The sequence below is a fragment of the Cibotium barometz genome, chromosome 1 (assembly GCF_041138505.1).
Source record: "Cibotium barometz isolate CiBa-2024 chromosome 1, ASM4113850v1, whole genome shotgun sequence".
Taxonomy (NCBI): Eukaryota; Viridiplantae; Streptophyta; class Polypodiopsida; order Cyatheales; family Cibotiaceae; genus Cibotium; species Cibotium barometz.
In genome coordinates, this window is record NC_141046.1 from 17,926,624 (window position 1) to 17,943,784 (window position 17,161).

Below are 17,161 nucleotides of genomic sequence, written 5' to 3' on the forward strand. Positions count from 1 at the left end.
TATTTTGTCCTAAAACTATATAAGATGTGCCTTGGCTCTCTAAGAAAAGCTAGAAAGTTGTAAGTACTATTGGCCTACAAAGTCTCATTAACACTAGCATCACTCAAGGAGATATTAACTCTATAATCAACATCCATGCTTGCACGGTTTTGCCTCATCACTAGGGATGCTAAGGTCTGGTGGAAGCAATGGTATCGCGATAAGGAAGTCACCGAATACTCCCAACCTGGGATGACATCAAACAAGCTGTGTAGGAGTGGTATCTTCTCCCATCTCACGAGTCTATCAAAATGAATGAGTTCTTTAGCCTCAAGCAGCTCAGCTTGATTCTTGAGGAGTACTACTCTAAGTTCATCACTCTTCGGAAGTATGCCCCACCCATGACTAACTCCCAGTAGGTGGCCCACTTCTTCCAAGGCTTGAATGAACCTTTGGATTCCCTCCTCAAAGCAATGAGACCAAGTACATTGCAAGATGCTCTCATACGAGGCCCCAAAAGAGATCTCACCCTGAATCAAACCCTAAGGACCAGCCTTACAAGAGTCCCTAGCCAAACGCTCCCAATTACAACCAAGGTCGGCCAACCAACCTCTTTGTTCCCCGCACGTATACTACTTCTACTAGAGAGGCCCTTGTGTGTTTCCTTGCAAATGAGCCTGGATAATTTAAATCCAATTGCCCAACCTTGCAACATCCTTTCCTCAAAAGTGGTCGAGCAAATAAACTTGAATCAAAAACCAACTAGGAAAATGGTTATAACGCTAGCTAATGGGAAGGATGTAGTATTCCACCACTCTAAAGAAAACCTTGATTTTGAATTGGGTTGTAGAGCTAGCTAATGGGAAGGAAGTAGTATTCCACCACTCTGAAGGAAACCTTGATTTTGGATTGGGTAGTGAACAAACTCATGGCCATTTTAGAGTCCTACCATTAGGCATTTATGATGGGATCCTTGGGATGGACTGGTAAGTCGCAAACAATGCTAGTATTCACAGTAACCAAGGGAGTATCACTTTTAAAAATGAGCACTTCCAAGTAGTACTAGCTCAGGGGAAGATAGGTAAACCTAAGTCTAGGGTAGTCAAAGAAAAACATCTTCTCAAGGCAGCACGTAAGGGACTATAAAATTGATCAATATTTAGGACTAGTGAAAAATCAAGACAGCTTGTTGCAAACGACAACTCATGACTCATTGTCATTTTTCATGACTCCCTGTTTGGATCCTTATAATCTATGTACAACCCTTTTATCTCCCCATCTATGGATTCTTATAATGTATATACACCCCTCTTATGAGATAAATATAAATACTATGTACAACCCTTTTATCTCCCCATCTATGGATTCTTATAATGTATATACACCCCTCTTATGAGATAAATATAAATACTTTACTTTGGTAGGTTGCAATTCAAAATTTGAGTCATTAAGTTTTCCTTTTCAAGCTCAATAAAGCTATTGAACCTAGTAAAGAATCTGAACCCTCTTGGCTCTAAGAATTCTCTGAAATCTTTCTTGATGAGCTTATAGGACTACCTCCCCCTTGAGAAGTTGACAATGAGATCGAGCTAATTCCTGGTACTCTGTCTCCAAAATCATAGCTTCCATTCCATATAGCTCTCATTACCAACCCTCCATAGCCTCTGTTCCTAAGCTTATCTCTTGAGTTATGCATATTGATTTCCACCACTCCTAAGTAAGTCAGTGTGCTATGCTCCTCACAACCCCCTTAGCATTGCTTTGCTCTTTGAATATATGCTTAGGTCTCTTCATTATCCTCCATAAATGAGCGCTTTGTATCACGCTCCCTAAATGAGCGCTTCATTATCCTCCCTAAATGAGCGCTTTGTATCACGCTCCCTAAATGAGCGCTTCATTATCCTCCCTAAATGAGCGCTTTGTATCACGCTTCCAAAATTGTTGTTGCTTAAAGCTTACATGTGGTTGCCTACTCAGGCTTACACATGGCCACTTCCTCGCCGCTTCTTGCTTACATGTGGTTGCATTTCCTCACCTACTCAAGCTTACACATGGCCGCTTCCTCGCCGCTTCTTGCTACATTTCATAGCTATCTCAGGTTTACAACCCTCAGTTCATCTCTCTCTCTCTCTCTCTGACCTCTGTCTTTAATCATCACGCTCGAGCTTCATACTCTCTTCAGAGAGGCTTCAACGTGTAGCAACTGGGAGCCACCACGTGGCAGCTCCATTGTGAGATTAAGGCAGAAAAGAGGGGGATGCTATGACACACATGTCCGTGGACGTGTGTGAAGCTCCCTAAAAACACTCGGCCGACATGTGCAGACCAGAAAAATTTCAATGGGCTGTAAAACTTGTAGAGTTGCCAATGAATCTCACACAGTAGTGAGACAGACGCTAGGGAGCTCACCAGCATCCGGCTACAATGAAGCGCTCCGTGCCCTCGGCAGGACTCGCCAATTCGCTAAGCTTTCTACGTGATTCCATCCTCAGCAGCGATGGCGGTCAAATCAAGCTTGGCTCGTGGAAGGACCTGCTCAGGCTCACGCACTCTGTGGGGTTAACCTTGCTCGGGGCCGGCGCCCTCCTCCTCCTCCGCCAGGTCTCACCTGGTGCCCTCTCATGGATCCTTCAGGCCCGCGACCATGACATCGCCGACCCCTCTGCAGATCCCTTGCAGTTTACCATCCCCGGATTGCGCAATGTCGGCAATAATTGCTTCCTCAATGCCATCCTTCAGGTAGGGTTTCATCATGTTATCACAGACATGGCTTTCAGTAGATATGAGTATGTATAGATGCGCTCTTAGCAGGTATGGATGTGCACAGACCTGTTAGAGCTTTCACACGCACAGGGCATATGTACAGGGAATGCAGTGGACATGCCTACTAGGGCATGCAGTAGACATGCTTATGTACATGGCATGCATGTATCAGATCTGTATAGGCTTTGTCGGCTTTCCATGGCCTTTGTCATTCGGGATTATCTTTTCAATGTGCATGTTCAGTATGCTTGCTTTACATTCCTTGTATTCTTGAAAAGATCGATTCATGATCTTTATCATCCTTCGTTTAAAACTCTAATGTTTCATCATTGCATGCAAATTCATGCATGACCGAGGGATAGTTGAAAATGTTGTCTCAATATCAAGGAGAATTGATGTACAACAGATGGCTGAAAAGTCAAAACCCAACTTCCATGTGCTTAGATGAAGATATGTTGATGGCTGCAGCGTGGACTTGATTGCACTATGTAGACAAATGCCTCTTTTTGCTTAAGAGGAGGAAGGGTTTCTTCTTCATTCTCATCGAGCTTGTGTTGGGTCCGCGGTATTGCCTGTGTATGTTATGTACCTGATGCTAACCATAGGGTTAGTTGGTCTAATTTGGGATTAGAGGATCCAAAAGACTAGAAAAACAGGCTTATTATAGTGGCCTAACTTCTAAGGTCATAAACACCTATTAGTTGATAATCTCATGAGTGACTGCTTTATGCTTTTATAGGGGATTACATATAAGTGGGATGAGTGGATCTATGATGCATGTTTTTGTCTTGAGGACAAGATGGGTCCGTACCTAGACTTGAGGATTGATCCACTCATGGACCTGTCCATTCAATAGCCTGCACAAGGGCATTGGCTAGGCAAACCTTGGTGATATGTGATGGACGGAAACCTCAGACCCATGCTCGGGGGTGATCCTTGGACAGGGATCTATGATTGGGTGGTGAGCTTGGACTTGAAAACCTAAATTTAGACTACTAACTTGTGTGTCTTGTGTTTAGGAGATCTTGGATGGATCCTGTCATGAATCCTTTACAATTGGTATGAAAGCACCCTAAACCGGTGGGAGGCACGAAGGTGAAGTGCGGAGCAAGGTTTCTGTAAGGTTCTTCATCACCTTTATTAGGGGTTTGTGCGAAAAGTTTCAACACATCATCATTACCTCCCCCCATGTTAGCACTCGCCATCTTCTGTCTTTGTCATTGTCTTTGTGCATCTGCTCCACCTGTACCTGAAGATCTACGTCAGCAGTCAGTAGTCAAATTGGGGTTCTTCAAATTAGAGCTTGTGCATACACAAATTTTCGGGGCTTTTAAAAAATTGAGTCCTTTGCATGATGCATCAAATTAAGGCTTCAACAATATCCAAAATTTGTTCCTTTTTCAAATTGGAGCATCTTGCTTCAAATTGAAGCCATTATGGGTCCTCTACCTTGCCCCTGAGCCTAAAATGATTGCCCAAGTGTCAACCGCATGGCAACCCTGTCGGGAATTCAGAGTCGTATGTGTGCGTGCCCATCTCCCGTGTACACCAACATGACAAAAGGTTAGGGCATGAGCCACACTTAGTTGGGTGCAGGAGAACCCCAGAATGGAACAAAGGCTTGTCCGCTGCTGCAGCTATACTGTTGCTGGCTGACATAGATGACAGGTTGGGTAGAAGAAAAAACATCTATTTTCTGACTGATACTTCTTTTGCTCCTTTGGAGGAAGATAACCTCCAGTAATGCCTGCTTTAGCCTTTTCATCGGGGGTTTTCTTAGGCTTAGATTATTTGTCTTTCTTACCCCTTGAACTAGAGCTATTACTGCCATCCTTCTTAGCATCTTTAGAAGATGCGTTACCTTTCCGTGGCTGTGCAGTAGATTGCTGCTACTGGGGTTTGGTACTGGACTGAGATGACTGCTTGGGCTTGCCTCCGTTCATCTTCATTTCTTCATTCTGAGCGAGAGTCAAAGCCCGATCATATGTACTGGGTTCAAAGTTACAAACTGTGAACCGAATGTTAGGATCCAATCCACGAATGAATTGCTCCATCTTGGCCTGCGCAGATAGCCCTAACTGCTGTGCTAAAGTGATAACCTTACCGGAAAACTGAAGCATTGGGGATCCGTTCTGTCAGAGTCCATAGAACTCATATGCCAGACCGGTCATGTACTGGGGTGGCAAGAATTTGGTCTTTAGGTCATGGACAAAGGTATCCCAGCTAAAAGCTGTGACACTTGTGGTCTAGTCTGTATAAAGATTAGACCAATGCTGCCACCAAGTGACTGCCTCACCAGTGAGATGGGGAGCCGCTACGTGGACTCTATCTTGAGGATCTGTGATCCTAGCTAGTGGAAAATGAGCAATAAATTGATGAATAAACTGATTAACTGCTAAATGATCACACTTACCATCATACTTATTGAAATTTGGTTGACTGCGAATGACGGTAGTTGATGCTGCGGAGTGCTGGCTGGTGGCACCTGAGGCGGGGGATGCTGAAGAGAGGTGCTGGTATCTAATATGAATGGCCTCCTTTTCCCTTTGGTGCTCGAGTAACATAAGTTCTCGATCGAGCTCTTGTTGGTGCTCCTGAGCGGCTAGTTCAGCCTGCGGTCTTCGTCGATCCTGCGTTGGGCTTCCTCATAGTCCCGTCTTTCTGTTTTTTCTTGTTGCAGCTTCTGCTTCTGCTTTTTCTTCTCTCCTTCGGGCCTCGTCTTCTCTCCTTTGTTGTTCCATCTGAAAGAAGAGGGAGATGTAGTCAGGTACTGTTGGAGGCGGAGGAGGACATGCTGCTGTTGCCTCCAATAGTTGGAGACGCTCCATGAGCAGCTGGTTCTGAGCTCTAAGAAGAGCTATGGTGTCTGCTGTAGTCGGAAGAGCAAGGTCTCCTTCGGGGGAGACTTGTTCCGGCTGATGGGTACTCCCCTTTGTAGACATGATGCTGAAGTTGGTGGTTGTGCCGGAACGCAATGTGACCATCCAAGGATGCCCTCACGCTAGGATACGGTGTGTGTGGACAAGCTGAATCTGATACCAATGTAACATGCAGTGGAAGTCTTTGTATTGGAGGATCCTATCACACAAATGCCCACACCGTCTTCTGTATCCTGAGTTTCGCGAGTTTAGCAATCCACTTTAATATTTCAAACTTTAGAGAGATATGAGAGAGAGAGATGAGAACTGTACACCGTATGGGGTCCCGAATTACCCACTAAAGGGCCCCCTATCCCGTTACCGAGATAGTATTTGCTTTATTATCTTTAAAGAGACTGACGGTGTGACTAACGATAAGCCAAACGCAAGACCTGTGAAGACCAAGTGTTGGGCTGAACTATACACTGCTGAAAAAGCACCAAAGATGTCCAATCTCGAGCCTATGCACTCTTCCCAATGGTATGAGGGAGGGGTGCAAAGCTAGGGCTGAGAGAGGGGGCTGTTTGGGACTGTTCTAGACTGTATGAGCATTTGTGTGACAGGATCAACCAATACAAAGACTTCCGCTGCATATCACATCCAAAGTACCATTTGCATGAAACTTGACTTTGAAAATCCATTTCACACCAATAACACGACGATGTAAAGGCCGTGGTACCAAAGACCAAGTGTTATCCTCTCAATAGAGGCATCTTTGCTTCCATGGTTTGCCGCCACTGCGGCTATGAAAGAGCCTCCTCTGGACTCTCAAGCTCATCAATTTCCTAGAGAGAACTCGAGAGAGCATAATTCACTGTGTGATGAGATGTGGAAGCCCGAGATGAATGGCGAGGTCTAGGGGTGGGGGTAGAGATCTGGTTATGGAGCTGTGCATCAGTGAGACCAGAATCTCTAAAGAGTTGTTGAACCCACTGAGGTAGGCTAGCCTTCCTCTCAAAGCGTTTGTACTTCTATATTATATGAATGTGACACACATGCAAGAGTTGACTTGCATTTGTGGCTACCACACTTTTGGCTCTCTCTCTCTCTCTCTCTCTCTCTCTCTCATTTTTGTGTGAGCTTCTTCTTCTTGCACCTAACCCTAATGTGTAGGTTTATGTGTGTGTGAGTGTGTGAGTCCAACACCAACAATTGGTATCAGAGCTCTGGAGGTTCTCAGCCTTTTGGAAATTCAGTCTCTGCAGTTTCTTGTGAATTTCCGTCGAATAGATCCGTCGCCGGAACCAGTCCGTCTGTCGCCTGTTTTCGTCCAGAACTTTTGCTCCGTCCACTGCTTCCGCCTAGCCCAGCCGGCGGCCTTACTGGGGAGCCATCTGCCGCCGCCTAGAACCGGCGGCACTAGTGTGGAGAGGACCGCCGCTGCTCGGCCGAGCCTCCCGTCGCTCAGCTCACAGGTGCTCGCCGCCCAGTCTTGCCTCCAAACTCGGCGGCGTTATTGCGTAGGTGTCCGCCGCTTCCTCACCCACTGGCTGTGCCGCCCGGCTGCGGCCTTTGCTGCCGACTATCCTCGCAGGAATTTGCTGCGGCAATCAGCAGATTAAGCCTCCCCTGTTTGCAAAAATTTGGGGCTTTTGTCAAAATTGGGCAATTAACTGCACATTTTTGCACCGTCGTCACGAGTGCCTGATTAGGTCCAATAGACGATGAAACTTTCAACTTCCCCTGTGAAACTAGGATGGATTTCTCTTCCAAGAGGAGAGTACACAAATCATCAAACTCGAGGGAATGTGTTGTGATCTGAACCCGCAAAGCTCGGGAAACCATGTCATAATTTGCAAGAAGCCTGATGAGCAGGAGAGCAGCTAACTGAGAAGAGGTCAGGGCAGTACCCATTGCCACTAATTGGTCATGGATTACCTTCACCTTCATCACAAATGACTGCATGGAAGTCCCTATTGTAAACTCCAGAGAAAAGAGCTGACCCAAGAGGTTGATAGATCGCATTGTAAAGTCCCGTGCATATAGATCTGTCAGCTTTCTCCAAACAGAAGTAGCACAATCCAATGTTTGCACGGCGGGGGAGACCTCTGGTGAGATGGCTCGTACAAGTGCAAAGTGAGCTTTTGAGTCTTGATTCTCCCAAGCTGAAAGTTATGCGAGAAAGGCATCCTCCTAGTCTTGAGTCCACTTCCTAGAGCTGGTAGGGCGTTCGGGCTTTCGTTCATGGCCCTGAACAATCTCCCAGAGTCCCTTGTGTGTGAACCAGACCTTCATCTGTAGCTTCTAGTGATCATAGTTTGAACCACTGAGCTTTTCCTCCTTGTTCGTGCAGGGGGGGCCCATATCTACCTCAAAGAAGCTATGTCTCAAACAACCTCTGTAGCTAAGCAATCCACATGCTCTCTCAAGCACCTTTCCACTGGATCGAACTAGGGACTAGTAGCCCCCTCTGAAGATGCAGGTTGGACAGCAGCAAAAGAAACCCAAAACACACCACCGGGAACCTCCTACCAGAAGGGGGAGGGGATCAGAAGAGCTGATGTGCCACTTGTCTGGCAAAAATATCCTTCAAGAACCTTCCAAAAAATTGATGCCCTTACTGAATTTGCAGCTAGAACTCCTCCACTTGCTTCCGTAGAAGAAAACGCAGCCTGGGGGCTGGCCGACATTAGTAGGAGGGCTTGTAGATCAAAAAAGGCAGCTAAGGAAGAAAACGCAGCCACTGTTGAAGTATCTACAGCCTGGAGATTCTAGGGAAGCAAAAAACGCAAGGCATAGTTGAAGAAGGAGAGAAGCAGATTTGTGCAACAGCCTGAGCCTAAGCGTATGATACCATGAAAGAGTGTGCACAAGCGGAAGCAAATAAACATGAGAGAGAAAGATTGCAAGCAAGAACAAGACCTTTATTAGCTTGAGGTTACAGAGTACAAGAGCCAGCAAATAGGGCACTATTGGATGATACAATGAATAAAAGAGAGCAACTCTTATATACTTGTGTATGAACCAGGTCTGTTGTAGAAACAGGCCGACAGAACCTCCACTACAGCATATTGAAGATGCATTATTTTAACAATTATAGCAGTGATTTGTTGCATATGTATACACATTGTGTGTAATTGGACAATTTGGTGCAGGTTTACACTTGCTTCAGTTTGCAGGCAAAAATTTGCACAGGACAAGAGCAAGCAAATAGGGCACTATTGGATGATACAATGAATAAAAGAGAGCAACTCTTATATACTTGTGTATGAACCAGGTCTGTTGTTAAAACAGGCCGACAAAACCTCCACTACAGCATATTGAAGATGCATTATTTTAACAATTATAGCAGTGATTTGTTGCATATGTATACACATTGTATGTAATTGGACAATTTGGTGTAGGTTTACACTTACTTCAGTTTGCAGGCAAAAATTTGCTCAGGACATTTGGTTGCCTGGCAGTGCACATTGGTGCTTGGTTTGCTTGCAGGTATATTTTGTTGACATGGCTCAAAATGCTACAGATGTATTTGGTGTGCTCACCCAGGAGGACAAGTTGGATGGATCTAACTACTCCCTCTGGAGTTTCATGACACGTAATTTGCTGGTAGCCAAAGGGCTTTGGGGCATCGTGTGTGGTGATGACACACGCCCACTTACCATACAGCCAGCAATGCCTCAAAGGGGAGGTGCTCAAAGACTGCTGAGGTAGAACCTTCTCCCACACAAGAGCAGAAGAGATGGGACTCTAGGGATACATAGGCCATGTCATTGATAGCCCTTTCAGTGAAAAGGACTATTATTCCACACATTCGGTGACATCGAAGCTTGCATGGGACACATTGGAAGCAATGTATCAAGTACGCAACGAGGCAAGAGTTGCCTACTTGAAGAGGAAATTGGATCTTCTTTCTATGGATGAGGGTGACTCCATGGCAGATCATCTCACCAAAGTGAAAGATTTGTAAGAACAATTGCTCAACGTTGATGAGGTTATCCCAAGCAGACAGCTGGTCACCAACACTCTTCATTCTTTACCTCCTTCCTACTTGGGTTTTCACACCTCTCTCAACCTCTCTATGAGAGGAGGTGGTGATCCCATCACTTTTGAAGAGCTGGTGGGTTTACTCTTGCAGGAAGAGCAAACAAGAGCAAACTTATCTAGCAACCGTGGTGGAGACAAGGCATTTACAGCCAAGGATAAGGGTAAAACAAAGAGCTTTAGGCATGGGGGACAACAGTCTAGCAAGGCTGGTCATGGACAGCTCTCTTCTAGTGGTGAAAAGTCTGACAAAGGGGATGCAAACAAGCCTAAAAAGAAGGGCAAATGTGATTACTGTCATAAGCTTGGACACTACATTAGGGAATGTAGAAAGCGGATTGTAAAAGAGAAAAGGAAAGAAGCAGGCAATGCAGTAGCAGACTCTTCTGATGACAAAGCACAGTAATCAGCTAATGTAATTCAAGAAGAGTACACTTTTTTGGTCACATGCACTAGTGACACACCAAGTGCTTCAGACAATGATATGTCTTGCATTGCATCTGACAGACGGGATGTATCATGGTATTTTGATAGTGGTGCTTCGAGCCACATCACTTCATGCAAAGATGTATTTCAGCACTTGGTTTATGCTTCAAATGGCCGCACTGTATCATGTGTAGATAATACCACATATCCAGTAAAGGGAATTGGCAATGTCATACTTATTGCAGCCAATGGTGCTAATATATGTATGAAAAATGTATTGTATGTTCCAGGGATAAAGAAAAATCTGCTCTCCGTCTTAGCCATAAACGACCAAGGTTTAAAGGTTGAATTTGAAGATGGGAAGTGTTTGGTACAAGACCCATCAAAGGGTTATGAAATAGTCACTTCTGGAACACCATACAAAGACTTGTATAAGCTGGACAGCTATGACAAGCGTACTTATGATGCAAATAGAGTGGTTGCCCACACTCGTGCTATGCATGATACAGAGCTATGGCATGCTCGTTTTGGGCATGTAAATTTTCGGAGTTTGATGCTTTTGCAAAAGCATCATATGGTTGGTAATATGCCACCTCTTGAGTCTCCAACAAGACATGTATATGAAGGGTGTATTTTGGGAAAGATGCAACGTAAACCATTCCCCAAAGATGGAGCTGTTAGAGTTAAAAGTAAATTACAGCTCATACATAGTGATGTATGTGGTCCAATGCGGACACCATCCATAGGGGGCATCTTTATTTCATCACATTCATTGATGACTACTCCAGGTTTGCTTGAGTTTACCCCTTGAAAGCGAAAGCAGAGGTGTTTACATGCTTTCGACACTTTGTAGAAATGGCTGAAAATATGTGTGGATGTAAAGTCCAAACACTCCACTCAGATAGAGATGGAGAATACATGTCAAATGCATTCAAGGATTATATGCTTCAAAAGGGCATCAAACACCAATGTACTGTGCCTTATACACCGCAGCAGAATGGTGTGGCTGAGAGGAAAAATAGATCTCTCACATGGAGATGGCAAGATGCATGGTGAAAGCACAAAAGTTGCCTCATAATTTTTGGATGGAAGCTATAATGTGTGCAACTCATGTGTTGAACAGGTGTCCAACAAAAGCTTTGAAAACCATAACACCATTTGAGGCTTGGTATAGCCGAAAGCCAACAGTGGATTATATGCGTACATTTGGGTGTTTGGCATATGCACATGTGCTAGAACAACTCCGAACAAAGCTAGATGATAAAGCAATTAAATGCATTTTTGTGGGCTACAGCAATGAGAACAAAGGATACCATCTTTATAATCCAACAACACGCAGGATTTTTGTCAGTAGAGATGTGGTATTTGCTGAAAATTCAGTACAGCCCATGTACAGCTTGTATAAAAGTAATGATACAAGCATACAAGACATGTTTGATGGGCTATTACCCATTGCAATTAGGGGGGATTCAGATCAGCCAGCCTCTACACAAGAAAATCCTCATGTAGAATATGTGGAACAGCCAGCCATTCAGCCCCCTTCTATGGAAGAAGTAGAAGATCTTGTCAGGAAAGAGCAAACAGCCATAGACACAGCCAAGTCGGTGCCAAGATGGTTGCTGAAAACTTTGCAAGAAAGCAAACTTGTAGCTCCACTCTTCACAGGTAGAACAAGGGCTAGTTCCAGCCATGCATTGAATATGCATCATGGGGAGTCTGCATTAGCCATGGGTTGTCTCTTTGATTCAGAAGAGCCTTCTTCTTATGAAGAAGCACATGAGAATGAGCATTGGGTGCAAGCTATGCAAGATGAAATCTCTTCTATCATGAAGAACAATACTTTGGATCTTGTGGAATTGCCGAAAGGCAAGCATGTCATTGGAACAAAGTGGGTGTACAAAGTCAAAAGGAAGTTTGATGGTATTATTCCCGCATCGTCGACGACTTTGCAGGGCTCATAACCCGCATCTGTACTTCCAAGGAAATCCTCTTCATGGGCGATACCCTGTTGTAAAGTGAGGCCAAATGCTGCCATATACCTCTGGCCAGCGTCATATGCTTTACATGATTGATTACCTGCGGTGTGCAGTTGAGGAAAATAAACGAACGGACCCTGGCGTTGACACGATCCTACATCTGTGTCTGGGCCTCCCGGTCCTTTCGGGTTGATGGTAACTCCCCTTCCTCTACTTCCGGCCGTGGAACACCAACAACGACGAAATCAGCGAGGTCGTAAGACTCCAGAACAGATTCCATCATAACCTTCCATATGCCGTAGTTGCTCCCGTCCAACTGACGGTCCACCGGGAACGTGGGGAGTGTCGGGATCTTCACATGTCTCTCGGCCATCTCAAACAGATCTGCCATTGCGGGGATGTACTCTGACAAGGGTGGGTGGGTGGGAACAAAGAAGAAATAAAACCTGCAAGTGGCTGTCCAGCAAATCAGCCCGCCTTCCTCTTGCACCTTCTCTTCCCAATCAGCCCAAAACAGTCCACCAATCAGCAACACAGCAGTCCCCCTCTTGCTCACACAAATCCCAAGAACGATCTAGAGCCTAGGCTCTGATACCTTGTCAGAATACGCAGTGGAGATGGTGACCAGATCTGGGACACGAGAGCAAAAACGTATGCAAAAAAAATACAGCACAAGAGAGAGAGAGATGTAGGCGTGTAACTCTGCTCTGATATACACAAGAAGATCCTGATATGATATACTGAGTGGTATGGGGCTGGGGGTCTATTTATATGCCCCCAGATGGGCAGTCGGCCTGCTGAAAAGGCCCTCCACGACTGTAGCAACAGTCGGCCAGCAGCACATGAGGCAAACGACTGCATACATCCAGTCGGCCAGTAGTGAGACACTCCACGACTGATGTCTGAGCAGTCGGCCAGCTACTGGGTCCTTCAGCCGCCTCAGGGCTGCCTCCCAAGCCACAGAAAAATAGGAAAAATAAGGGAAAAAATATGGAGAGTGGGGAAAAATGATAAATGACCTCATAAGGGCGGGCACACCCACAACAAAGGCCCTGGTGTATAAATCTAGACAGGAGACGACTTCTAACAGGAAATTGGGGGCCACTTCCCGGGAGGTCACCCAACCCAATAGTGTTCACGCCAGTGCGCGCTTAACCTCCACCACTCTAATCCCTTCCAAGCCACGAAAATTGGTGGAGCCTCACATGCACTTATTCTCTGTCTTTGACCCTCATTTATGCCTCTCCCCTATCCCATGCAGTTACTCTCTCTATCTATATTTCTTCTCCTTTCCCCTGTACTATGATTACATTGGCATTGTAGCACAACGTGATGAGGAAACAATAGTTACTCAAGCCACATCCCAACTTAAATCTCTTCTGCATTTACTCTTCTGGGGTTCCTTAAATACAATTTATTACCAGTTCAAAGTTTTGATGTTGTGGCGAATGAATAGAGGGCTTGCAGTGGGAAATGTGTGTTTCAAAGAAAAATGTTTTGTCTTTATTTGGTAAAAACAAAGCAGGGAAAGTTCTGGAATTTGTGCTGGAACTGACTTCTTTGGACCCCTGAAGTGTATTTGAACAGAATGCAAGCAAAGGTTTCTAGTGAATTGCTGAAATGGCATTTTGTTTTCTCTAAGCTCTTGATTTTATCCATGCAGGCTCTCTCTAGTTCTGGTGTACTGATGTCCTTTTTAGCAGCTTATGGTAGAGAGAGTACTCTTTCATTGTTCCATGGTGCAGAGAGCAGCTGCCCTACACTTCCACTTACTGAGGCTCTCTCAGATCTGCTTGGGGGTAATGACTTTCCTTTTCCCCAGCAGCCTTTGTGAGCATCATTCTCTTTCTCCCTCTCTCCATTCATGGTAGTAAAACATTATCACTGTTTCCTTCTGTCTGCAGAGCTTTCGGCGCTTGATCCTGAACCTCGTGTTGCAAGTCCACGTCATGTCATGCTTGCTCTTGAGCCTTATGCAAAGCAGTTCGATCTTGCTTTGCAACAGGTTTGTGAAGTTTGTATGTTTTTCTAATTTGTTTTCTAGCTTTTCCTTGAAATTTGTTCTTCTGATCTTGTCTGAAGTGCTCTTACACTTAACACCAGGATGCAGCAGAGGCACTCGCTCATCTCACAAGTGCGTTGCAAGAGGAGTGGTTAGCATTTTTTGAGAGTTTCAGGGCCTATAGGGAGTCACTTTCCAACGCTTCAAGGACATGCATCAATGGGAGTCCCTTCAATGGGATCGTTATGGATAGTGAAAGTGAAAAGGAAAACAGCCCATTGTATAACTGGAAACAACAGCTACGTTGGCCGATGGAAGGCACGATGGGGAGCATGCTGACTTGCCAAGAATGTGGTTTTCAGGTCCTATAGTTTCATTGGTCTTGTTTTATGGGTTGTTTGTTCGACTGCTGTCAGACCACTGCCATGGCATCATTGAAGAGATTGAAAGAGTTTTTAACCGCAAGATTTGTGTTGCAGTTTTCTACACAGTTCCAGTCTTTTCATGACGTTCCACTGTCGCCACTGCAATTGCCTGATGGGAACATTGTAAGGTCAAACTGAGTTTGGGACTCTCTTCAAGACAATGTCTAGGGTATTTGGGAGCATACATTTAAATCTTACTTTCTCTCCCACAGGTAAATGGATGCAATTTAGAGGCTTGTCTAGAGCGGTTCACTGCCCCGGAATGCATCACCAATGTCAGGTGTAGTCATTGTTCACATGCACTCATCCTCCGCCTTTTACAAAGGAAGGAAGGAGCGAACAAGGTCATCAATCCTTAAAAACTTGCTCGTTGATTTTTATTAATAAATAAATAAAAATTGGGGATTTTTGTGATGATTAGAATATTCATTGGTTTGTGATGTGTCTCCAGGCCTTGTTACAAAGGATCAAAGACTGCACCTTTGACGATGATTGCTCTTGTGAAAGTTTGGTGACCCAAGCGGGCGAACCGTGGAGAAACGTCTATGTTAATGCTTTCAAGCAATTAAGATTTGGTCGTTGTCCTGAGGTAACATACAATAATTCTAGATCTTTCATCTTTGTGTGCTGGAGAAAAGTCTTGTGCTGTAATGCTGGCAATCCATTAGGTGTCTTGAGTATGCTTGAAGTACACATCAAAGAGAAAGAGTGACGAGTTTTTCACCTTGTGTGATGATGAAGGCGTTTCTTTTTCTTGTTGATGCTTTCAGGTGATCTGTTGTCATGTGCAGCGAGCTGTTATCAGTAGATCTGGAGACTTGGTTAAATGGACGGTAGGCAGGACATGCTCTTTGAATCCTGTATAAAACATAGAACTGAAGAAAAGTGCAAGCTACTAATATTTATGCCTGTTGTGTTCTTGGCATTTCAATTGCAGGGGCACGTGTCCTTTCCGTTTGTTTTAAACTTTTTCCCTTACACGATGTCTGCACAAGGGTATTCTCAAGAAAAGTATAGCTCATTGGCCAATACTCCAGTTCAGTTGATGGGGCATGAAGAGGTACTCCAAAAGTATTTGTGGCAAAGAAGAGCATTCGAAGTGCATGGCAAGGGGGAGTCTCATCTGTATAGAGTCCCATTAAGTACTGACGAATCCACTTCTGACGACACACATCTGAGCATCTCTAGTGGAAGTGAAGATTTGGCATCAGACTCTTCCTTTGAAAGGTTGGGGGATGACGTGGGGGACAAATGCAAGGAGCGATGTGAACGCCTCCAGCTTGAAGCCTGCACTACCTCGACTGGATGTGGGGATCCAAGTTATTACGGACTTGACAGTGTTGTCCTCACCCAACTGGGCCATAGCTTTGCACCTCCTGATAATAGAGAGCAGCAATGTTTTAAGCTTCAAGAGCTTGGAGAGTGTGCATCTTTATTTGAACCTTGTTTGCAGACGGCACAAAATCATTATCCCTTTATAGAGACTTCAATGCCGAAAAACAGTACACAAAAGTCCACCACAACCATGCTACCTTTGGCCAATGCTGATGTTCAAGGTCTTCACAGGGGGTCAGATAAGCTAGAACAAGCTGATTTATGCAATTTTGGAAGGTTGTTATATGAGCTTATCTCAGTGGTTGTACACCATGGATCTCCGAGAAATGGGCATTACACTGTATACAGAAAGGCAAAGCTTAAGAATGATAACACACACAAAGAAGATACGAATGATGTATCCCAAGAAGATGCTATAGATATGGATGATTGTGAATTGATTGGAGGGGAAGAGGAGACAACTGATAGATGTGCTGTCATGGGCTCTTCTATTGAAAAATTTTCCACAAATGCTTCAAACTGTGCTGACCTTGAAATGTGGGACGGCAATGGTGCGGAAATTGAGAATGTGAATGCAAGATGCATTTCTGCAGAAGCATTTTCAGGATCTGAGGAGGAATTGATGGCCAGACAAGGCACTTACACTATTTCACCAACAGGTGTTTCTTCAGGATGCTGTCAGAAACAGTTTGAGGCCAGACAAGGAACTCGTACTGATGCACCAATAGGAAATCCCATCAAGTCTTCATGGAAGCCAACTGTCAAGGAAGAGACGGTGGTTTGGTTTAGAGTCTCAGACTCCCATGTGGATGTAGTGACAGAACAGGAGGTGCTAATGGCTCAAGCCACCTTACTTTTTTATGAACGGTGCTGTGAGAGGGCCAACATATGAACACCTGCATGAAAGTCTTAGTTAATTTGTATTTTAGTGTGGTCACAAAGAACAAAGGTATATGCTTATCATTTTTGCAGCACTGCATATTGCAATAGGAGGGGAGTTTGCGCAGGTGTGCTAGCTGCGCTGCTTCATTAGACCAGCTTCTGTATAAATAATTTAGCCACTTTGAGAGTGGACCAGCACAAAGTGGAGTGAGGGTCATTCACAAGGCTAATTGTTGAATGTAGCCCAAGTTTTGTTTACTAACCATTGACAACAGAGAGAAATCATTTGGGATGCTTATCCATATTTCTTTGGTCTTAATTCATCATGATTTTATGTGGTCTGTAAAAAAAGGCTTTAGAATCTTTCTTTAGACATTTAGTGGCCCCTAGTACTGAAAGCTTTTCAAGTTTAAGTGAATCATTTTGCTATTGAACAACATAGTGACAAGAGTGTCTTCATATCGATGAATC

General features: G+C 44.6%; 1 protein-coding gene across 1 annotated transcript; it reads left to right on the top strand.

The window, feature by feature from the left end:
- Positions 1-2,241: 2,241 nt before the first annotated feature.
- Positions 2,242-16,809, top strand: LOC147641674 (uncharacterized). Its single transcript, XM_086798105.1, has 9 exons — positions 2,242-2,718; positions 13,710-13,845; positions 13,951-14,051; positions 14,150-14,410; positions 14,528-14,596; positions 14,686-14,817; positions 14,925-15,062; positions 15,244-15,306; positions 15,411-16,809. Exons 1-9 carry the CDS (start codon positions 2,404-2,406, stop codon positions 16,698-16,700), a joined length of 2,505 nt encoding a protein of 834 aa, XP_086654231.1. The 5' UTR covers positions 2,242-2,403; the 3' UTR covers positions 16,701-16,809.
- Positions 16,810-17,161: the final 352 nt, after the last annotated feature.